The sequence below is a fragment of the Diabrotica undecimpunctata genome, chromosome 9 (assembly GCF_040954645.1).
Source record: "Diabrotica undecimpunctata isolate CICGRU chromosome 9, icDiaUnde3, whole genome shotgun sequence".
Taxonomy (NCBI): Eukaryota; Metazoa; Arthropoda; class Insecta; order Coleoptera; family Chrysomelidae; genus Diabrotica; species Diabrotica undecimpunctata.
This window is the reverse complement of record NC_092811.1, coordinates 4,359,581-4,384,419: the sequence shown is the minus strand read 5'-3', so window position 1 is coordinate 4,384,419 and position 24,839 is coordinate 4,359,581. Positions and strand designations below refer to the sequence as shown.

At 35.7% G+C, this 24,839-nt stretch overlaps 1 protein-coding gene across 3 annotated transcripts; it reads right to left on the bottom strand.

Annotated features, from left to right (window-relative positions):
* Positions 1–3,922: 3,922 nt before the first annotated feature.
* LOC140450109 (venom allergen 5-like) lies at positions 3,923–24,392 on the bottom strand. Of its 3 annotated transcripts, none has more exons than XM_072543542.1 (5): positions 24,087–24,392; positions 18,460–18,624; positions 15,773–15,854; positions 12,327–12,477; positions 3,923–4,186 (listed from the first exon to the last, which is right to left on the bottom strand). In XM_072543542.1, the coding sequence occupies exons 1-5, from the start codon at positions 24,216–24,218 to the stop codon at positions 3,946–3,948; spliced, it is 771 nt and encodes a 256-aa protein (XP_072399643.1). In that variant the 5' UTR covers positions 24,219–24,392; the 3' UTR covers positions 3,923–3,945. The 3 variants fall into 3 exon arrangements, with proteins under 3 accessions (XP_072399643.1, XP_072399644.1, XP_072399642.1); XM_072543543.1 differs by lacking the exon at positions 3,923–4,186 and adding an exon at positions 6,035–6,334; XM_072543541.1 differs by lacking the exon at positions 3,923–4,186 and adding an exon at positions 8,184–8,483 and having other exon boundaries at positions 24,087–24,390.
* Positions 24,393–24,839: the final 447 nt, after the last annotated feature.

The window sequence follows — 24,839 nt, the reverse complement described above, 5'->3', positions numbered from 1 at the left end:
CAACCGTTATATGAGCTACGTCGAATGCATGTTCCTGATACTGCTCCCCTCTTATATCTGAGTGTCCCGATCAGCAACTCTATATGTAGGCCCAGGATGACGGAATCTACAGGACTCTCCAGCTCTGCATGAAACCTTCAAAAAGAAATAACAGTCTACTGACTTTGAAGGACATGACCTCTTCGAGTTAATGCAACACACAGTAATTCGTACGCCGGTTTCTCGGAAGATCACTTCAAGCATGCTTCTGACCATCTTCCAATCCAGATTTTCTAGTGCATGACCTATCTTGGGTAAGGCCAAATTCTTGATGTCATAATTGCACACGATTTTCTTCAAATTAGTTAGAGCATGCCATATATCCTCGTAGCTTGCCCTGTCTGTATATGACTTTCTGGTCACCATATACAGCAAAGATCGAGGACCAGCTGATTTTTTAACTCGTCCAAACGAACTTCTTATAAAATACGGATGAGATTCCTTTAGTCATGTCAAGATCTTGGGTCACATAGTGGACTAAAGAGGCATTATGCGGAACACTAAAAAGATCTTGCTGAACTTCTGTGGTTACCCCGAATTTAGCACTTTTTCTCTCTGCGACATAAAGTCATTAAAGCTTGGTCGCCGGTCATCTTTGATCTCATGTTGAAGGGTTCGTGCTTCTTCTGTTTCATTTGGGATTAGGAGACAAGGCTCGACGACGTTGTGGATTATAAAGCCAAACCAAATCACCTACTTCATAGCTTTCATTCTTGCATCGAGAATCATATTCATCTTTCATTCTGTCACTGGCTAACTGGATGTGTTGTCGGGCAAGTTCATGAATGTTGTTCATTCTTAACTTAAGGCGGTCGAGATAATCTTCGCTTGCAACATATTCTTCGGAAGGTCTACAGCCAAACTCTAGGTCGCAGGGCAAACGAACTTCATGACCTAACATCAGGCAGGTTGGAGTCTGGCCTGTAGTTTTATCCACTGCCGAGCGGTAGGCCATTAGGAATAAATGAATGTACTGGTCCCTGTACTGTTTGATGTTCTGATACAACTTTGGACAGGTGTTTACCCATTGTTCGGTTCATCCTCTCGACCATTCCATCTGATTGAGGATGCAGGGGTGTCGTTCTGGTCTTATTGACACCAATCAATTTACAAACGTTTTGGAAGAGGGTTGACTCGAAGTTTCGCCCTTGGTCGAAGTGGATCTCCAATGGAACACCAAATCGGCTGAAGAATTCTTTAACGAGTACCTCTACAACGGTAGCAACTTCTTGATTTGGTATCTCTTAGGCCTCAGTTTCATGGGTGCCCTCTTTTTACCAACTGGACCATTACTGGTTACACACAGTTCACATTTCCGGCACATCTTTTTACATCATCTTTACAGTTCACCCAATAGAACCGTTCTAACACCTTTTGCAGAGTCTTCGTAATACCAAAGTGTCTACCTGATGCACTGTCATGCAACTGATGCAATACTTCTGACACTTTACTTTTAGGTACAATCAATTGAAGCTTAGATTCTGTACCATCATCGTTCTCAAAGGTTCTATACAGAAGATCATCTTTTAGCACTAGGCAATTTCATGGGCTCCAGTAAGACTTGACTTCTGGACTACATGCACTAATGTCTTGCCAAGTAGGTCTCTCACTTTGATGCATCTAATCCAATACTCTTTTTATACATGGATCATCTGCTTGAGCGTCTTGTAGCTGTTGAGGCTGCCATTGATTATTAATGACGGTGGTTCGTCTCACGGGGCAAAGTCGTTCTTCTAATTTAAGACAGTGATTACAATTTGCACTGCATGGCCGTCTTGACTGAGCATCAGCATTTGAAGGACTTTTTCCAGCCCAGTGTTCGATCTGCTCTAGCTTCCTGACTGCTGTATTATTTTCTTGAAATATACAGCGAATGTGACCTACGTCGTTACCATTCCAACATCTGGGTTTGCGTCTCTTCGGTATTGTAGTACGAACTACTTTCCGTACGATTTCCTCCAGACGTTTATCGATTTGCTCGTCGCTCTCTTCAGAGGTTCGTACTGGATAGCTCCGTGAAACTTGACTAGCTGTTTCGTGTTCCAAGGCAATGGCGAGCGCTTCATCTAAAACTTTCGGTCTTGCTAGTCGTAAATCTTTCTGTAGTTCATTGTCTTTCAACCAATTGACGAAGGTATCTACAGCAATTTCTTCCAATATGTTGTCTGATGCCTCTGGATAAGCCAACAGCGCTATACCAGCAACATCTGCTTCAAATTTTTGCAAACTCTCACTTGCTCGTTGAATTCTACTTATTATTTTACTTTGAAGACTTGTTGTAGATAGGCATCTCCGTAACTTTTGTCTAGCCGAGTGAACAAGGTCTGGTAACATTTTTCTTGACCCTTAGGAATCGATCTTAGGATATCTGCAGCATCACCCCGTAAAGCAGCAGTCAAGGAAACAGCCTTTTCTTGTTCTGTCCAATGATTGGCTGTCGCAATAGCTTCAAATTGTCTAAGGTATATGGACCAAGAAAACTTCCCATCAAATGGTGGCAATTTGAATCTCATATGATGTGTCGTTTTGTCTCTAGCTGATTCTTCTTTCACTACCGAATCTAAAACTACTGCATTAACTGTGGGTAGCACTTTCGTCTTAGTTATCATGGTCTCTAATTGTTTGATCTTTTCTTCTACGTCTTCTATCTTGTCGTTTACATTTTTCTGTATCTTATCGAATGTTCTAGAAACTTCTCCAAATTTCTCATTGTTCTGACTATATACTTCGTCGAATCTTCTAGAATTATTTTCGAATTTCTCGTCGTTTTATCTAGCTGCTTCTTTAATAATTTGAGACGTTTCATTCAATCTTTTGGAAACATTCTCGAATTTATCACCATTTTTTCTAGGAGTTTCTTCGATCTTCGTTAAAACTGCGTCTTCTGTTAATTAAAAATGGAATGTCTCTGGGTCATCTCCATTCTTGTTAAGAACATTTTTCTGTCGTTCTTGGAGGATCTTCTTGGACCCGCTGCAGTCTTCATCGCGTTCTTCTAGTTGCTCACGCAACTGTTTTACTAAAAGTTGCACTAGCAGCATCTTTGGTCACACATGTACGTTTTAAATGATCTTTTTTTTTACAAAGATCACTACCGAACTACGCGGATGTTCCCGACGAACAATACTTTTCAAAGGTTCAAAAGACTTTTTCAAAAGTCATTTCACAAGTTCCATCATCGTTCTCGAGATGCAACCATCAATATTACCTAAAAAGTTAATTACTGGATACTCCGGCCGCATTTAGAGATGAGTACGACAAGTACAAAATTAAAATAATTGCAGAAAAATATGGCGTGAAGATTTTGAGACTGCCGCTTTACCATTGCGAGCTGAACCCGATTGAGATGGTGTGAAGTCAAGTGAAAAGGTATGTGGCTTCAAACGACGTTACAAGAAAACTAAAGGTTAAAGAACATAATGGATCATCATGCATGTTTTGCAATCTCTAGGGATTATTACTAACGCCAGAGAATTTTGCAAATCCTATTCCTAGAACTTGCTCTACGTTTTTGCTGTTGTCGTGACTATTTTCTATTTCCACTTGTCTCTCCATTGGACTTTCCAGTCCTCGATATTCATTGCTCTTATATCTTCGACGTCGCCCAGTCATCTGGTTTTAAGCCTTGTTCAGCACATAAGCCATAGTGGTAACCAATAATTCTTCTCATTATATCTCTGTGCTCAGTATGTGCACAATTAATTCTAAGAGGAGAGACTTAAGTTTTTGGCAATCCTTCGATAATTTCTCTCTAATGTTTGCTTTTCATTGCTTCTCACTTTTTTGGATCCTGCGGTTTCAAAAAATATTATAAGGTTTATGTAATGTAAATATATAAATAAACCAATTTTTATTTGTTATTTTATTAATTTTATATCAAAAATACACTACGTAGTAGTCGACCTTTTAAAGATTATCAGGTCCACATAGTCCGGGGTATTTTTTATTTACTGGCAATTTCCCACAATCTGACGCTGGTGTACCTTGCTTATAGACTGAGAAATATTTGTAATTGCCCGTAGGGGCATAGTTGCAAGCCATCAAATGGAAGTTCCATAGGGTGCTATTTTTGTAGAACGTTAAAGCACATCCAACGTGGTCTGTTTTAGCCCATACTAATTGAGTGTAGTGATGGATTACTTTACCCCTAAAATAAAACGTTAATCTTAAATAAAATGTAATATAAAGGATTTACTCATTACAGCAATACTCTTTATTTTGGCAAGTTCTCAAAAAAAGTTAGTTTAGGGATTTTAAAATTATTCTTAAGGCGGACTTAAATGACTCGTGTACTTGGCAAGTACACAATTATTGGCCTACTTTGTAAGTATACGAGCTTTGCGATTACGATGACAAGCAGGGCACTCACGCGACGTATACAATTGACAAGTACATGAGCTTGAACATCTTAAAAACTGAATCAAGAATCAGTGGTGTGACAGTCAATATGGATAGAGGCAGTGGCGGCTGGTGTGGTAAAATTTTGGGTACGCCAAGCCAGCAAATTACATATAGCTATGTGTAATCAGTGGCGGATCCAGAGGGATGGGTCACGGGATCATGACCCCCACCCCTAAAAATATTTGAAAACCCACTTATTCTATTAGTGGTAAGACTAAAAGTGACCTTGCATCAGAGAAAAGTAATCACCCTCAAGATCCATGACCTCTCCAAAAAAAAATTCTGTATCCGCCAGTGTGTGTAATACATTTTTTTTGTGTGAGTGGGAATCTTTTTTTTTCGAATTTTACGATTTTTTTAAAATTTATTTGGGCCACCGTGCACTTGTTTGCAATTGTGTTGTTTGTTTAAAAATATGTTACAATTATAGATTATGTTACATATTTTTTTATCATAATTTAAAAGAAAATTTATATTACAATTCGATAATTACGTTACAAGTGACAACAATGATCGGCGTAGGCCCGATCGTCTGGTGCCTAAACAGCAAGCATAAAAACGACAATATAAATCATTGTCCGGCAAGCTGCAACTTCAAACGCTTTTTGTACAAGGATCTTATGTGAGCTGGGTCGGCCACTTCCGATCGGGACTATTAATGATATTTAAAACGCCTGAATGCGATTCGATGCTTTCTGTGGTAATATAATAACATAGTTATTTTAACGGACGCTAATGTATTGAGTAATTTAGTACATTTAAAAGTTATTTACATGCATTAACATAATTTTTGAATATACGTTTTTCAATTTTAAAGCTTTTAAAATTATTGGGTAGGCCCGGTCTATCCTGCCTACCCCCAAAAGCCGCCACTGGATAGAGGTCATCCAGAAAATCTCGTTGTTGCTTCCGCAGCTTTTGTTGTGATGAGCTCTGCTTATTTAATCAAATTAAAAAAAGAGAAGAAGATGGTGGATCTTCTTCTTTCAGTACCCTGTCCGATTATCGAACGTTGGCGATCATATTGGCATTAATAACTTTGTTTACTGCGGCTCTAAATAAATTAGCGGTGGTCTCTTGATACCATTCTCGGAGATTTCGGAGCCAAGTGAAAAGGTATGTGGCTTCAAACGACGTTACAAGAAAACTAAAGATTAAAGAACATAATGGATCATCATGCATGCTTTGCAATCTCTAGGGATTATTACTAACGCCAGAGAATTTTGCAAATCCTATTCCCAGAATTTGCTCTACGTTTTTGCTGTTGTCGTGACTATTTTCTATTTCCACTTGTCTCTCCATTGGACTTTCCAGTCCTCGATATTCATTGCTCTTATAACTTCGACTTCGCCCAGTCATCTTGTTTTAAGCCTTGTTCAGCACATAAGCCACAGCTGTGACCAATAATTCTTCTCATTATATCTCTGTGCTCAGTATGTGCACAATTAATTCTAAGAGGAGAGACTTAAGTTTTTGGCTATCCTTCGATAATTTCTCTCTAATGTTTGCTTTTCATTGCTTCTCACTTTTTTGGATCCTGCGGTTTTAAAAAATATTATAAGGTTTATGTAATGTCAATATATAAATAAACCAATTTTTATTTGTTATTTTATTAATTTTATATCAAAAATACACTACGTAGTAGTCGACCGTTTAAAGATTATCAGGTCCACATAGTCCGGGGTATTTTTTATTTACTGTCAATTTCCCACAATCTGACGCAGGTGTACCTTGCTTATAGACTGAGAAATAGTTGTAATTGCCCGTAGGGCCATAGTTGCAAGCCATCAAATGGACGTTCCATCCGGTGCTATTTTTGTAGAACGTTAAAGCACATCCAACGTGGTCTGTTTTAGCCCATACTAATTGAGTATAGTGATGGATTACTTTACCCCTAAAATAAAACGTTAATCTTAAATAAAATGTAATATAAAGGATTTACTCATTACAGCAATACTCTTTATTTTGGCAAGTTCTCAAAAAAAAGTTAGTTTAGGGATTTTAAAATTATTCTTAAGGCGGACTTAAATGACTCGTGTACTTGGCAAGTACACAATTATTGGCCTACTTTGTAAGTATACGAGCTTTGCGATTACGATGACAAGCAGGGCACTCACGCGACGTATACAATTGACAAGTACATGAGCTTGAACATCTTAAAAACTGAATCAAGAATCAGTGGTGTGACAGTCAATATGGATAGAGGCAGTGGCGGCTGGTGTGGTAAAATTTTGGGTAGGCCAAGCCAGCAAATTACATATAGCTATGTGTAATCAGTGGCGGATCCAGAGGGATGGGTCACGGGATCATGACCCCCACCCCTAAAAATATTTGAAAACCCACTTATTCTATTAGTGGTAAGACTAAAAGTGACCTTGCATCAGAGAAAAGTAATCACCCTCAAGATCCATGACCTCTCCAAAAAAAAATTCTGTATCCGCCAGTGTGTGTAATACATTTTTTTTGTGTGAGTGGGAATCTTTTTTTTTCGAATTTTACGATTTTTTTAAAATTTATTTGGGCCACCGTGCACTTGTTTGCAATTGTGTTGTTTGTTTAAAAATATGTTACAATTATAGATTATGTTACATATTTTTTTATCATAATTTAAAAGAAAATTTATATTACAATTCGATAATTACGTTACAAGTGACAACAATGATCGGCGTAGGCCCGATCGTCTGGTGCCTAAACAGCAAGCATAAACACGACAATATAAATCATTGTCCGGCAAGCTGCAACTTCAAACGCTTATTGTACGGGGATCTTATGTGAGCTGGGTCGGCCAGTTCCTATCGGGCCTATTAATGATATTTAAAATGCGTGAATACGATTCGATGTTTTCTGTGGGAATATAACAACATAGTTGTTTTAACGGACGCTAATGTATTGAGTAATTTAGTACATTTAAAAGTTATTTACATGCATTAACATAATTTTTGAATATACGTTTTTCAATTTTAAAGCTTTTAAAAGTATTGGGTAGGCCCGGTCTATCCTGCCTACCCCCAAAAGCCGCCACTGGATAGAGGTCGTCCAGAAAATCTCGTTGTTGCTTCCGCAGCTTTTGTTGTGATGAGCTCTGCTTATTTAATCAAATTAAAAAAAGAGAAGAAGATGGTGGATCTTCTTCTTTCAGTACCCTGTCCGATTATCGAACGTTGGCGATTATATTGGCATTAATAACTTTGTTTACTGCGGCTCTAAATAAATTAGCGGTGGTCTCTTGATACCATTCTCGGAGATTTCGGAGCCAAGTGAAAAGGTATGTGGCTTCAAACGACGTTACAAGAAAACTAAAGATTAAAGAACATAATGGATCATCATGCATGCTTTGCAATCTCTAGGGATTATTAATAACGCCAGAGAATTTTGCAAATCCTATTCCCAGAATTTGCTCTACGTTTTTGCTGTTGTCATGACTATTTTCTATTTCCACTTGTCTCTCCATTGGACTTTCCAGTCCTCGATATTCATTGCTCTTATATCTTCGATGTCGCCCAGTCATCTTGTTTTAAGCCTTGTTCAGCACATAAGCCATAGCGGTGACCAATAATTCTTCTCATCATATCTCTGTGCTCAGTATGTGCACAACTAATTCTAAGAGGAGAGACTTAAGTTTTTGGCTATCCTTCGATAATTTCTCTCTAATGTTTGCTTTTCATTGCTTCTCACTTTTTTGGATCCTGCGGTTTCAAAAAATATTATAAGGTTTATGTAATGTCAATATATAAATAAACCAATTTTTATTTGTTATTTTATTAATTTTATATCAAAAATACACTACGTAGTAGTCGACCGTTTAAAGATTATCAGGTCCACATAGTCCGGGGTATTTTTTATTTACTGGCAATTTTCCACAATCTGACGCAGGTGTACCTTGCTTATAGACTGAGAAATATTTGTAATTGCCCATAGGGCCATAGTTGCAAGCCATCAAATGGACGTTCCATCCAGTGCTATTTTTGTAGAACGTTAAAGCACATCCAACGTGGTCTGTTTTAGCCCATACTAATTGAGTGTAGTGATGAATTACTTTACCCCTAAAATAAAACGTTAATCTTAAATAAAATGCAATATAAAGGATTTACTCATTACAGCAATACTCTTTATTTTGGCAAGTTCTCAAAAAGAAGCTAGTTTAGGGATTTTAAAATTATTCTTAAGGCGGACTCAAATGACTCGTGTACTTGGCAAGTACACAATTATTTGCCTACTTTGCAAGTATACGAGCTTTGCGATTACGATGACAAGCAGGGCACTTACGCGACGTATACAATTGACAAGTACATGAGCGTGAACAGACGTGGCAAGTATACGCAAGTATTCTTAAAAACTGAATCAAGAATCAGTTGTGTAACAGTCAATATGGATAGAGGTCGTCCAGAAAATCTCGTTGTTGCTTCCGCACCTTTTGTTGTGATGAGCTCTGCTTATTTAATCAAATTAAAAAAAGAGAAGAAGATGGTGGATCTTCTTCTTTCAGTACCCTGTTCGAATATCGAACGTTGACGATCATATTGGCAATAATACCTTTGTTTACGGCGGCTCTAAATAAATTAGCGGTGGTCTCTTGATACCATTCTCGGAGATTTCGGAGCCAGGATGTTCTTCGTCAGCCTGGGCCTCTTCTTCCAGCGATCTTACCCTGTATTATGAGGTGTAGAAGGTTATACCTCTCTGGATGTCTCATTACATGACCGAAATATTGTACCTTTCGAATTTTTATCGTTTTTGTTATTTCTGTGCTCTCTTTCATTGGATGTAAAACTATTTCATTTCTTATTCGATTAACCCAACTTTATATATAAATTGAAATATTTGTTGTACTATTTTTTCTAGTAGGCACTTTAAATAATTTTTCTTTATCTGAGTCGTAACATCATTCTACCCGGAAATCTTGGAATTTTGAAGGACGAACAGAGGAAATAATTTTCCCACAGGAGATTATAAACAATAATAGATAAAGAATGGTTTCTATGTAGCAACTACAATTTTACCTCTAAAGATATAAAATACACATTTTGGTTAAAATTTGATAAACTATCCCCGATTATTATGGCCTTGGTTTTTCCAATTGAAATGCACTTAAGATAATTATCTTCTAAACCACGTTTAAAACTCTCGGCTAAATTATCATAGAAACTAAATAAAAATAATAATATTTGTCAAAAATACATTTGGTTAAACTTCTATTCTTCTTCTTATAATTTTATAATTTCTTATCATTTATCATGAATAATGCAATTTTACCTAAATGTAATAAATCCATACTCCAGAGATATGTTGGTTACATATGACCCACATTATACAATGATCTACCAGAGAATTTAAAATAAATTAGAAATTATAAAAAACATAGATATAAATATAAAATTAAACGGATCAGAACGAAAACAGAAAAGAAATAAAAGAGAAATGTAAAGAGAAACGAGAGGACTATACGAAGTTCAAAACATTAAATACTCCAGAATCAAAAGACACCTATAGATGAATAAAAAATGAAACATATCAGTTGGTAAGAAGAACAAAAAATAAACTCTGAGAACAGTTTACAAAAAGGATGGAAAACGACTTCTACGGTACACAAAAACAAATACGGAGATTCATAAGAAACCAACGGAAAGAAATGGCAGAACTGAAGGAATACAATAACATACCAGCAAACGAATGGGAAAGATACCTAACGGAACTGTTTAAAGGAAAGGAAAATTTATTATATATCTATTTCAGCCTTTTGCATTCTATTGTTTCCAGGACGTCAATGTCTATGCCCATACGCTCTCTGATTTCAGTATTCCTTACTCTATGTCTTCTAGTGAGTTGGCAACATCTTCTCCAATAATTCATTTTCATTGCTTTTATTTTGGATGCGTCATTTTTATTTATTACCCAAAACTCTGAACCATATGTACCAATGCTTTCTATGATACTTTTGTATATCCTAATTTTTGTGTTTCGGGTGATGTGGTTGTTCCAAAGTATACTATTCAGTTGGCGTATTGCTGAATTTCCTTGACCAATTCTAGTAGCTATTTCTTTTGTATTCCGACCATTGTTTGTAATATTTACACCGAGATATTTATAGCTATCAGTATTTTGAATTTGTTTGCTTCCTAGTTCTAAGTGCTTTCCTTCACCTCCCACTACTACGTACTCTGTTTTTGATGGATTAATTGATAAGCCCCACTTAGTATATTCTTCATCTATTTTTCGTAACATGTAGTGGATATCATCTTGATCTTTTGCAAGTATTACTTGGTCATCAGCAAAATGCAAGCTGTACAGTGTATGGTCTCCAATTTTAACACCCATAGGTTCACATTTTCCAAATATCTAAAACCCCCTCCAAATAAATCTTAAAGAGTGTAGGTGCAATGCAGCAGCCTTGGCGAAGTCCTTTGGTCACTTTTATCTTTTTTGTCACTTTTTGTCCAATCTTTATTACACTCGTCATATCAACTCCCTTACAGCATTAATGTAAATCGGTGGAATATTCTTGTCTTCTAGCACCTGCCATAGCTTGGCTAATGGGACACTGTCATACGCTTTTTGAAGATCAATAAATACCATGTGTGTCTCCATATTATGCTCCAAATGCTTTTATATTGTTTGTTTTAATCAGAACACATTGTCTATACAAGAACGACCAGTACGAAAGCCACTCTAATCTTCAGCGCCTTCCCAACAATCTTCAATTCGGCTTCTAATTATCTTCCCGTAGACTCTACAGATTGAGTTAGTTACACTAAGCCCTCTGTAGTTCTTACAATCTTTTCTGTCGCCTTTATTTTTGTATATATTGCTGGGAAGGAAAATTATAATCAACACAATAACTTACCTGAATTAAGACACGAAATAGTAATCAGTTTTCAGGAAGTAGAAATAGCCATAAATTCACTCAAAAATAGAAGGTCACCAGGACCAGACGGAATAACCAACGAGCTTATAAAACACGGAGGAGAAAGTATAACCCTAGAGATGACAAAACATAGAAAAACTGATATTGCACTGCAAGATACCAGCCGCATGGAGAAACAACATAATGATACCAATGTTCAAGAAAGGAGATAAAGAAAACCCCAACAATTATAGAGGTATAAATCTACTGAACATCGCACTTAAGCTTACCACAAAAGTTCTTGTTCTTCTTCTTTTTATATAGACATGACTCTGTCTGTTTTTCAATGTTGTCGTTCCATCGTTTTCGTGGTCTTCCTACTGATCGTCTTCCTATTGGGGAACCGTCTCTTGCCGTCTTTACTTTTTTGTCATTCATTCATTTGTTCATTCATTCATTCATTTGTTGTCATTCGGCTTATATGATCGTTCCATTCTACTCTTCTATTTCTTACCCAGTTTTTGATGTTCTCCACTTTGCATCTACGTCGTATATCTGTACTTCTAGCTCTGTCCCATAGTGTCTTACCATCAATTTTTCCAAGTGTTTTTATCTCTGCTGTTTCTAACATCCTTTTTTTCTTCTCTTTGTCAGGTCTTGTTTCTTCCGCGTCCGGATTCGGCAGCATTAAAAATATTTTTAGCTTCCTATCGTCATTCTCTTGCAAAACCTATCCAACTAGCTAATTGAAGCTCCAAATCCAATATTTTTTAATTTTTCTGATATTTCTAAAACTCATTCTTTTATAAAATTTCCTGATATGAGTACTATAATGCCAGGAGTACTGTGTCGTCCTCATATCGCACCATATATGTGTTTGACCTCCATCAAATCTAGTATATCATAGGTCATCCAGGGTTTACCTTTACTTAGATCTACTTTATCTACCGTTATTTCTCCTGCTACCACGATGACGTTTTTAATTATTGTATTTACTGATTTAGCAGAAACCTAATTTTCAAACGTCATTTGAAGACGTACTTACTTTGACTTAAATCTGGGCAATATTGATGAATTAAAATTTTTTACTTCACTGTACCAGGCATTAATTGATTTTTTGATTGCGTCCAAATCTTTATGGGCAAAATTGTAACCAGCCTGTATAGCTAGGTTTTGTCCTACCCCTCCCCATTGTTCTGCAAAAATACAAATCAACTTAATAACATAAAAAATATTTATCATAGTTGTAATAAAAAACAGAGTAGAAAGTTATAACAGAAGGTAATATACACGTGGGGGTGGGGGTGGGTAAAGGGGTAGAATGCGAAAACATGGAGTTGATTCCAGTTTACTCTAATTAGCCTCTTCTACTCAAATCCGACTCTCACCTTCACTCTGGTATCCCCTGTAAACCGAGCAACCCAACTGGAGATCCGGTATCCAACCAGGGTGGAAAGTTAGGTCGGAAACTGACGAGTGCGGGTGAACTGGTCCTCTAGGTTGGGGGTTGGGCGTAGGGTTAACACCCTGACACCATAAAAAACAGCATGTTACGAAAATTCAAGGTAAAGTTACCGGACTGAAATCTAGACGACAACACGGTGAGAAAAAGGACAATGATTTAAGATTATTCTCGTGGAATGTAAGATCTCTTTATAGGCCAGGAGCCTTGCAGTCTCTCATTAACAGTGTAGAAGTATATAAGAGCGATATAATTGCACTTCAGGAAATGAGGTGGTTGGGAAATAAAATATTAGAGAAAAATAATTATACGATATATTATGGCTGACATCCAACGGAACACAAATTAGGAACGGGATTCATAGTCAATTAAAGAGTAAAGCACCTTATAATAGACTTCCAACCTCTCAACGAAAGATTATGCACACTAAGAATCAGAGGTAAATTCTTTAAATATTCAATAATAAATGTTCATGCACCAACTGAGGAGAAGCCGAAATAAGAAAAAGAACAATTTTATGAACAACTGGAAAATATCATACAACATTGTCCTAGAAATGACGTAAAGGTCTTAATAGGAGATTTTAATGCAAAGATAGGTAAGGAGAGGAAATACAAGCCAACCATTGGAATTCATAGTTTACATGAAGAGTCAAACAACAACGGAATTCGATAATACACTTAGCCTCCTCAATGAACATGGTGATTGCCAGCACATGCTTCAGGTACAAAGATATATATATATATATATATATATATATATATATATATATATATATAAGGGAACATGGAGAAGTCCAGATGGGAATACAGTAAATTAAATCGACCATGTGGTGGTTGACGCAAGACACTTCAGCGACGTGATAGACGTACGTGCAAGACGCGGGGCGAACATAGACACGGACCATTACCTACTACAACCTAAACTAAGAGCAAGAATCTCCAACGCAAAGAAAGAAGAAGGAGTCAACTTAAAGTAGAAGCGTTGAAGGACCCTGAGATAGCTAAGAGATTCGAGGAAAGTCTTGAAAGCAAGCTGGAAGGCTGCACGGATGTTATAGTTGAAGATATTAACAACTATTGGAGGTAGTGTAGAGCCATATTGGAAGAAGTGGCAACTGAAGTTATCGGAAAGCAAAAACGTAAAAAATTAAGGTCAGACTGGTACGATGAGGAATGCGCACAAGTAACGCAAAGAAAAAAATCAAGCATATAGAAGACTCCAAGGGCGAAGAACGAGACAAACAGAGTAAGAGTATAGGCAGCTGAGACGAGAAGAAAAACGAATACTTAAAAAAAAAGAAGAAAGAGCATATAGAGAGCCAACTTAAAGGACTAGATGACTATAAGGCACAAGCAGAAACGCGAAAGTTCTACAAGAGGATTAACCAGAACAGGAAAGAATTCAAACCTAGATTATTAATCGTTAGAAATAGAACAGGGGAGATCATTGGTGACCAGGACCAGATACTAGAAAGATGGACAGAAAACTTCGAGGAAAGGCTAAATATAAGAGGTGAGACAGGGCTTCACGAATCAGAAAATCCAACTCGAGGACATTGACGACGAAAGAGAGAAAGATAACATCCCATCAGAGGTAGACGTCATCCAAGCTATACAAAATTGAAAGAAAACAAAGCTCCTGGGGCAGATAGCATTCCTTCAGAACTTTTAAAGCATGGCAAAAAAAACCTGACATACTGTATATGTAGACTGAACTGATCTGGATGCAAATAAAGTTACCAAAAGACTGGAATGTAGGTATAATTGTACCTATCCACAAAAAAGTAGATCAAAGAATATGTGACAACTACAGAGTAATAACCCTCCTAAACGTAACATACAAAATATTGGCATATATTCTTTACGATCTACTATCGGGATATTGCGAAGACATAATAGGTAAATATCAGTGTGGGTTTCGTAAAGAAAGATCAACGACCGATCAAATATTCCTTCTAAGGCAAGCTCGGCAAAATTGGTGAAAGCGACCCTCTCAAGAGTCGAGTGTAAAGTTAGAGTGCAGAACGGAGTTTCCAGAACGTTCCAGTCTCAGATAGGACTTAGACAAGGAGGCAGCCTATCGTGCCTTCTATTCAATATTGCACTAGAAAAAGCAATCGATGACATCGACATTATTGCAAGAAGAAAGGCCGACGTGGTCAAATCATTTAAGGCGCTTGAAGCAGCAACAAAAAGAATGGGACTAGAGGTTAATACTAGTAAGACGAAGTATGTGAAAGTACCAAATTATATACAAGCAGCACAACCCAAAGATCTAACGATCGTAACATATAATTTCGAAAGAGTAAGAGAGTTTATATTACTAGATTAACAAATTAATCAAAATAATGCAGTAAGTGTAGAAATTAACAGACGGATATATCTGGCAAAGAGAGCCTATTATGGATTAAAAAGTTTTTTAACAACAAGCCTAGTTACAAAAAGAACGAAACTAGCGATATACAGAACTCTTATCAAGCCCATCCTCACCTAAGCGTCGGAAACATGGACGATGACAAAGAGCGATGAAGAACGTTTAAGATGATTTGGCGTAGACGCTATAATTTCGAACTCTACCGCCTGTATCACAAACCTAATATTATTAGGTCCATCAAAATAAACCGGCTGCGGTGGTTAGGTCACATAAAGAGAATGAATGAGATAAAGCCGCCAAAACATATTTATAACCAAAGAATAGACGGAGTGAGAAGGAGAGGCAGAGCCAGAGCACGATTTAAGGATCAGGTGGAGGATGACTTGAGAATGTTGGGAGTACGAAACTGGAAAGCCAAAGCGAAGAATAGGAGAGAATGGAGACTTATCCTTGAGCAGGGCACGACCCACCATGGGTTGTGGAGCCAATGATGATAATAGAACTTAGTGGGGAGGCTTAGAATATAGTGTTTAGACAGGACATGTCTGTGAAGAAGATTGATATTATTATGACATAATATTAAAGAACGTTAACCCCGCATTGAAATACAAGCAAAAAGCATGATGAAGATTGCAACAAAAAGAATTGCTTACCTGTTTTTCTGCAATCGTCGTGTTTGTACTCACAATTGTTTGTCCAACATTGCGCTATATATTCTAGTTCTTTATTCCAACTCTAAAACAAAAATACCAGCTTAAATTAGATTAGATTCTGGTAGAAATAAACAGAAGATTTGTTCCACAAATTAGGATGGCGATCTTACTACCATTTAGAGCGCACTAAGTAAGGTAATTATATTTAAAGAGGAATTTTGTTGTAAACATAACAGTTAGTTTTTGAACATCGCGTCGCGTTTTAAAATGTAACCCACGTATTATAATAAATGTAGATAAATTATATAATTACTGGTGTAAAATAAATTAGTAATATAACAATATACTTGATTAATAATGAGCGTTTGCGAAACATGTAGCCTTTAAACTATAAGCTATATAACAATAACTAGGTATACTCAATACGCGGGAGTCTAAAACCCTTAAACCATAAATGCGTCGACCCCTTTGATCGAACACTAAACTGACACTGACTACGTAACTACTTTCAAATTATCACTGCCTCATCTATCTGGGGCCAGGGAAAATTTCTTCGAAATTTCTATTAGGTAGATAAAAACCCCTTTTGAATGATTGCTATCCGGGGATTTTCTAGGTACCAGCTTTCAATGGTTAAAACAGCTTTTGAATGCTTTATACCAGCGATTTCTTTGGAATTTGCTCGGAGAAAGTTACCTTGGTAGATCTTATAAAATTGGAAATTGTTTGCTACCAGTGGCGTAGCAACACTTGGATAAATTTCTTACAGAATTTCTTATAGATTCTTTTTCTTTTCTTCTTCCTACTATTGCTGGCAGCCGTTCTTAATAATTCAGTTACATTAGATTGATTGGGATTAATCATTAAAAATACTATTAAGATGAATAAAAATAAAAGATGGCGCAAATCAAGTAATAAAAAAAACTTTAAACCAAACTAGGAAATGGGAAAAAATGAAGGATACTACATATCAAGTACTATTAGAAACATTCGAACTATGAATAGTAAAGAATAGAAAGGGAAATATAAGGAAAACCCCATAAATTCGCAGATAAGTCAATGAAATATGCAAGGAGGTAAAAAAGACAAGTTGCATAGCGTTTAAAGCTTTACGAACAGAGGAATCATGTAACTAATACCAAACAATTTTGCGTTTGATAGTTGCCACGATGAAAATGTTCTCTAACAGCATCATTGCTCGGTCAAAATTCTTGAGTTTTTAAAGCACTCCCCATTCAATAGGACCGTTTATCCAGTTCTTATTTGTTCAGTGAGTGTTTTGAGAAGGATTTCTCAAAAAGAAATTATAAACAAGAATTTACAAGAATTTCGAATTTAGTTCATCGTGACCGCATGCAATATTGCTCGTAAAAGTTTAATTTAATATCGATTTTTGGTAGGTTTTGATAGACTCACATGGTTATAAAGAAACACTAAGAAACTAAAAATTTTTTTTCTGTTAAAAATTTCTAGGAATAATCAAAACGATCGAAAATATCTACCAAAACAACACAATAAAAGTAAAAGTAGAAGAACTAACTGACCCTATTGAAGCTGGCAATGGGATAAGATAGATAGATTACCTGAGTCCGCTATTGTTCAACCTGATTATGGATGAAATAATAAAAAAAGTAAATAATCTGCTACGCAGACGACGCAATACTGCTCTTTCAAAGTGAAGACGATTTACAACGTATGCTGCACCAATTTAATATAACCGCCAGAAAACCCCAATTAATTTCCCCAAAAAGACCAAAATGCATGGTTACAACAGCATATTTACTGAGATGTAAATTGGAGCTGGAAGGTCAGATAATAGAAAAAGTGATAGAGTTCAAACATCTAGGCATCACATTATCTAACTACGTAAAGCTCGAAACAGAAGTAGAAGATCAAGTGAATAGAGCAATCGGAGACGCAGGTTGCCTGAATGAAACAATATGGAGAAATAAAAATATCAGGAAAGAAATGAAAAGCAGAATTTACAAAACACTCATCAGATCAATAATGACTTTCGCGGCAGAAACAAGACCTGACACAAAGAAGAGAAAAAGGATGTTAGAAACAGCAGAGATGAATACACTTGGAAAAATTGATGGTAAGACACTATGGGACAGAGCTAGAAGTACAGATATACGACGTAGATGCAAGGTGGAGAACATCAAGAACTGGGTAAGAAATAGAAGAGTAGAATGGAACGATTATATAAGCCGAATGACAACAAATATAGTAGTAAAGACGGCAAGAGACGGTTCCCCAATAGGAAGAAGATCAGTAGGAAGACCACGAAAACTTAGCAACTTACGTCATAATGCCACAAGTAAAAAAATATACGAGCAAGTCAAACTGACGAGCAACGCGAAGCGCGAAATGAAGTTGAATGAAATAAAAATCAATAACGTAGAAATGTCGCGTCTAATCCCCATCGAGCAGCATTCAATCATAACATGCTTGCTATTGGATAAATAAAAGTTGGGTGTCCACAAGGCGCGGCATTTAATTTTATAGGCGAAATCATTGGACTGTGTTGTACCAGTGGCCAAGTCAAATTGATACTATATATTGGTTTTCGGATAGGGATCACAATCTATTCATTTTTTTTATGTAGTTTCTCAGTCATATCTAGCTTTTATTGCATTCTATTACAAAAATATTCCTATTAATAAGAAACTCGGTGATAGTCTTACCATAGCTCTCATATTCGAAGCTGGAGGTTGATTTCCTATTTTTTCTTGTCCAGTAGCTACTTTATTTCTAAGGGTATTGTGGTGATCTAGAATTAATCTTCTCATCTCGTCAGTAAGGGCTACTTGTCGAAAGTTTGAGTGGCATTTTGGACCTTTTCCACATTGCTAAAAAAATGTACATTTTTAAAATATAAAAATTATATACATAATAAAGGTTATACGGGGTGGGTCATCAAAAACTTTCACCAGGTTTGGTTCTTGTTTATGCTGATGATGAGAAACAAAAAAATTTTCTGAGCTGTCAATTTTTATTTTTAGGCGACGTACTTTATAAATATAATCATTCTTAAATTTCAACTCCCAAAGTGGGAGTCTTGGGGATTGAAAAATTAATTAGTTCATTAATTAATAAAAAAAAAACGGCGCATTGGCACTTTTATACAACCGGGAGTTGTGAAAAAGAGTCCAGTTCCTGATACCAGCATCTAATTCCAGTTCCAGCAAGGTTCCAGGAGGAATTATTTCTTAAGGAGGGCACAATGTTAAGCTAGCTCCCTGTCTATCGAACACTTGTCTGACGTTCGACGACCCACCATTCTAGAGAGCGGTGGAATAATTCAAACATTCGAATTATGATGTAGCGGCATCGAGAAATCTCCAGACATTGAAGCAAAAGATATAAATATAGAATAATTTAAATCGCAGGGTTAGTCTTAAATATAAATTGGTATAATCAAGTGATAAATCAATATATTATAAATTAATTAATTGTGTTTTTAGTGTTAGTGTAATTGAATTAAAATAAGAGTTAAAAGACTACATGGGACATGGACGTCCCGGTAGTCTTTTTGCTCGGGTCATTAGTGTCAATTTTATATCGACTGTACATAGTGACAATAGTTCTTCGCTTTGCAGTTCCTGAATTTTGGCCAGACGTTTTTTAACACAAAAAGAATTGGAAAACATCGTTGTAGAGCCAAGTGACTTTTCAGAACCAGTGGAAAGTTTTCCTGGCTCAGATTCTGACGAATATCTACCCAGTGACGGAGAGTCTCATGAAGGTTCAGATCAACAAGAACATTACCTTGAAATTACCTTCAAAATTTACTCGTGTATTACTAATGGGACACATTGGTCCCAATATAAAACACTACTGGGACACAGTTGTCCCATGTTCTACCAAAGGCTTTACGGATATTTAAAAAAATAGATCACTTTGGGCACCTTATAAGACTATTGATCATATTTTTTGTCTCAAGAGTTTTGGATATCTCTGGAATGTATTCAGTACTAAGAGACCCCTACTAAGGTTATGTTGTCAGAGTAAACTGATAGATGACTCACATTACTTATCATGAATACAAATTCCCTATACGCTTGTTACTTTTGGTTATTTTTTGTTGTACCAGTAAATGTTACCTAATTTTGGTAACAAAAATAAACCTATATGTCCTTTTCTTTCCTTCTCTAAAACGACTGCTTCAGAGAATTTAAGTCATGTTTAAGATTGATTACATGATTTGCAATGTTCTGAAGTTTTTGCTATATCAAAATAGCTAAAAAAAAGGTTGCCTGTAAAGTAGGTTTTACGGGCGAAGATTTTACGTGACAACGTCTTTTTCTCGGTAGAATATTTATTGATATGAATATTATTAAATTGCACAATAGGAACAAGAAATTGAATGAAAATAAGAATTGCACAAATTTTAACTATAGAAATATATTTTGTTTACTAAAACATTGTACATGTAAACTTAAACTTAACTAATTTCTATTTGAGTGATTTTGTTGAGGATAGGACGATGATAGGAGAAATATGAAATGAAAGGAAGTGTTTCTGCTGTAATGTGTCTTGAACGCCAAGAACGCTCGAGAAAGACAGAGACACAAGCACGCACCGATTCAACCCGCCTAATTCTCTAGTGCTGCGCGCGCAGCGGACCGATCATGTTTGAGTGGGAGAGAGACGCAAGGCATTCGCCGGTCTGGCGGGCCTCTCTCTCGTTCGGTGACTCATCGTAACAGACGTGAGCGGGCGTTACACTTTTTCATGAATGACTCCGAGCCACAACCTAATTTAAGACGTTGTCACGTCAAAAATGTACTATGAGAATCGTCTGGGAAGCTCTAACAATGTTGCAAGGGAAACTTGGTCCATAATAAACGATCTTAGAAATAAAACTAACACAGCTCAAACATTTTCTCTTCCAAACCCTGAAAATCTAAATGAATACTCCGTTAATGTGAGTAAAAATATAACATCAGCTATTGCCACAACAAGATCCTATTTCCTATCTCCTTAATTCAAAAAAGGTCTTGAATTCATTCTTTGTAAGACCAGTTGATAAATCTGAACTGATCCAATCAATCAGTAGTATCAAAAGCAAATCTTCCTGTAGTACTGATAGACTATCCATAAAAATTTTCTTAAATTTTCCAAATAATGTGTTGGAAGTCCTGGTCTCACTAATTAACGATTCCTTTGAAAAAGGTAAATTTCCAAAGTGCCTAAAGACAGCCATTATTATTCCTCTTCATAAGGGTGGTGAAAAATCTAATATCTGCAACTATAGACCTTACCGGTCTATAGTTGCCTTACTACCGGTCCTATCCAAAATTATTGAGAGACTTATAAAAGGCCGACTTATGCCCTTTCTCGTTGAAAACAACATTTTATCACAAAGTCAGTTCGGCTTTTTATCTTATAAATGTACCAGTGATGTTTTTTGTATTACATGAGGTCTATCAAGCACTAAACAATAATCTTTATAGTGCCACTGTTTTTGTGACTATGCCAAAGCTTTTGATTGTGTAAATCATGACATTCTGATAAAAAAACTAAATACCTACGGAATTCGAGGTATTTCTTTGAATTAGTTCTAATCTTACTTGATGCCTAGGAAACAACTAGTTAGAGTAAATGATACTGACTCTAGTCACAAAAGCATTGTATGTGGAATACCACAAGGTTCAGTACTGGATCCTCTACTTGTACTTATCTTTATAAATGATATCACTAACTTAAAAATCGATGGAAACATTTTTGTTTTTGCTGATGATACCAGTATTACCACGAGGAACTCTAATATTACAACTGTTCATGCAATTATAACTTCTGATCTGCTTAAAATAAAAACCTGGTCCAACTCTAATTTACTCTCTTTTAACGCGGATAAGACAGTAGCATTATCCTATAAATGAGCTCTTTAACCCTTGCTTCTTAATAACAGCCAGATCAGAATCGTTGTTTCTTTAAAATTTCTTGGTATTTTTATAGACAGCAACCTTAAATGGCCCTTCATATCGATTTGTTAAGTAAGAAACTAGCCTCAGTCTGCTATGCAATAAGATCTGTTTCGAAGGAAATCAATTTAGCATTTTCCAAAATAACACACTTTTCTTTGTTAGGCTCTCATCTTCGTTATGGCCTTCCTTTTTTGGTTCTAGTACAGCTGTCCAATCTAATGCTATTTTTAAATTACAAAAAGAGCAATACGGCATCTTTTTGGCCTCAGTAGAATAACATATCGCAGAAGCTACTTCAAAAATCACGGGATTTTAACTCTTTCCTCTTTATATATTCTAGAAACTGTTTGCTTAATTCGTAAACACCTACATGTTTTTCCAGCAAGACCTAATCATGACTACTCCACCAGAAATTCAAGCTTTGATGTGTATTTGCCGATCTCGTCCACTGAGTTAGTAAAGAAATCTATATTATATTCGGCAAAAACATTATACAACCCTCTCCCTTTGCAACTTAAATCTACAACTTTTTTCCGTAAGTTCCGTAAATTGACAAAAGCCTATCTATCTGAAAGACCATATTATTCAGTGGCAGAGTTTCTTAACGAATAACTAGGAAATTACATTACTTTTCGGTACAAGCAACAAAGTATTTATATATATATATATATATATATATATATATATATATATATATATATATATATATATATAGTAAACTCTTAAATATTGGGGAAATCTGCAAGAAATACTCTAATGTGTATCAATTGTTTCGCCGAACGTTTTCGCCAAAGAGAATTAATTTGGCTTCTTCAGGGCTGAAAGAGAATAAATTATAATTAGCTACCATATATTATCTATTAAAACATTATTGATCTTACCGTAACTTAGAATTGTAGAGTTAGAATATTAAAAAACTTTGCTAGTAACATAGTGGTGTTTTTTGTTACTGTGCAAAAAAAGTTTTTTATAAGGATTGAAATGTATGGTAGCTTTGAACTTGACACGTAAAGGCTTACCCAAGGTTAATCGAAAAACCCAATGTAACTACATTTAAAAGGAGGTAATTCTTTGAATTGTCGGCAATAACTAAATTTTTGATTTTTAGATAGTTAAAAGTGAGGTTCTGTTTAAGCCAGAACGCAAGCGCTGACAACTTCATTAGTTCGTATGAATCTTTATGTCGTTAAGGTTCATTGGTAAAAAACGAATGAATTTAAATCCCAGTAAAGGGAAATATTATTTTGATATTCTTTATTTAATTATATTATATTGTTCATGTATTATTGAATCTTATTGAGACGTATCTAAGAAAAGCAAGGGAATGTTATATATTTTTTGTTAATGGAAATTAATTATAAAGGTATGTTAGTTGTTAATGGATATATCAGTCAAGTTAGTTATCTGTGATATAGTATTGTTCTTGGTATCTGATTTAAGTAACAGGTGGTATATATCGCTTAGATTCTTGATGTCACTCTTAACATTAATGGAGAAATCGTTAAGGAAAATATAAGACATTTCAATGAACTCTCTTTTAGATTTATTGTTCTCACGGTGGAGAATTGTGGTGTTAGTATAGTCCATGAGATGACCAGTGGAATGGACATGTTTGGCTAATGCACAACGGTCAGGGTGAAGTCGAGAATCACTTTTGTGTAGTGTAATACGTGATTTCAATAATTGAGATGTTTGACCGATGTAGGAATTGTTGCAAGAGAGACATGGAATGTTGTAGACAATATTACTAAGCCTATCTATGGGAGTCTTATCTTTTATCTTAGAATAAAGATTATTAATTGTTAGGGCTGATCTACAAGCCACATTAAGTTTAATGTTGTTATTATTATTGCCAAAGCTATTTTCAACACTTTTCAGAATCCTTGTTAACCCCGGAGTGATATCTCTGAAATATGGTAATGAAAAATATTTGTTTATAGGAGTATCCGAGACTGGGTTCCCACTTAAGACATCAGGATCAGCATTGTTAGTCGCGAAGGAAGGTGAAATATCTTCGTGATCTATATTTAATACTATCCATGACATGCAATTTAGTGAAATTTTGCAATGGATTGTACCTATGCTTTATTACGTTTTGTTTTGTGACGAATTATGTAATTTTAGTAAATTTTCATTGTTATTGTTATTTTTTTTTTACTTTTTGTAAGCTTTGTCCATAAAATTGTACAATTTTCAGTGACAATAAAGCATGTTTTTCTATTCTATTCTATATATTTTGTCACAATTTGGGCATGGTATTTTATACACAACTCTTGAAATTTCATTTAGTGTTTCATTAATGACACTACTAAATGAAATGAATAATCTAGTCATTTTAATGTATTCAAAATATTTATAATGAAACAATAAAAAAAACGTACCTCTTTTTTTCTTATACAAACAGTATGTTGGTGTTTGCCATTGAGACATGTCAACGAACAATAATCAATATCTGCTTCTATTACAAGAACGACTGAAAATAACACAAGAAATTTGATGCTTTTAATCGACATGGTTGCCTTGTCTTCAGACTGAAGAATGGCTAATAGAAGCTTGCCGTTTATATCCAATTTTGATGTCGATTTATTGGTATTTGATGACGACCTTTTACATTTTTTTTAAAGCTCAAAATCACGAAATTGATATAATTTTTATGATGTACGGGAAAACACTCAACGGGAATTTTAATGTGTATGTAAAAAAGTATTCTTTGATTAGTTTCACTGATTTCATGAATTTGCATACTGACATGCTGACATGACTGATTGGTATAATTATATACAACTTAATATTATACAGTGTGGACTAGCCATACGGGAGGTTTTAATGCTAAGATAGCAAAATTATATATTAACCCTTAAGTATCTCTGGTATTACCCTTGTACCACATATTTTCGTCAGAGTAAATCGGTAGTTATTTGTACAAATCAGATTTCTACCTATTTACGTCTATACCTGTATATAAGTAATGCGTAGATGGCTCTGATATCGGAACGTTTACTCTACTTGTAAACATCGTAGTGGTACAACATTTGTACCAGTGGATTCTAGTGTGCTTCTTTTTTGCAATTAGCACGTGGCTGAACGTGTTTTGTTATTTTTTCTTCAAAATTTGACCATTGAAGAGTGCTATA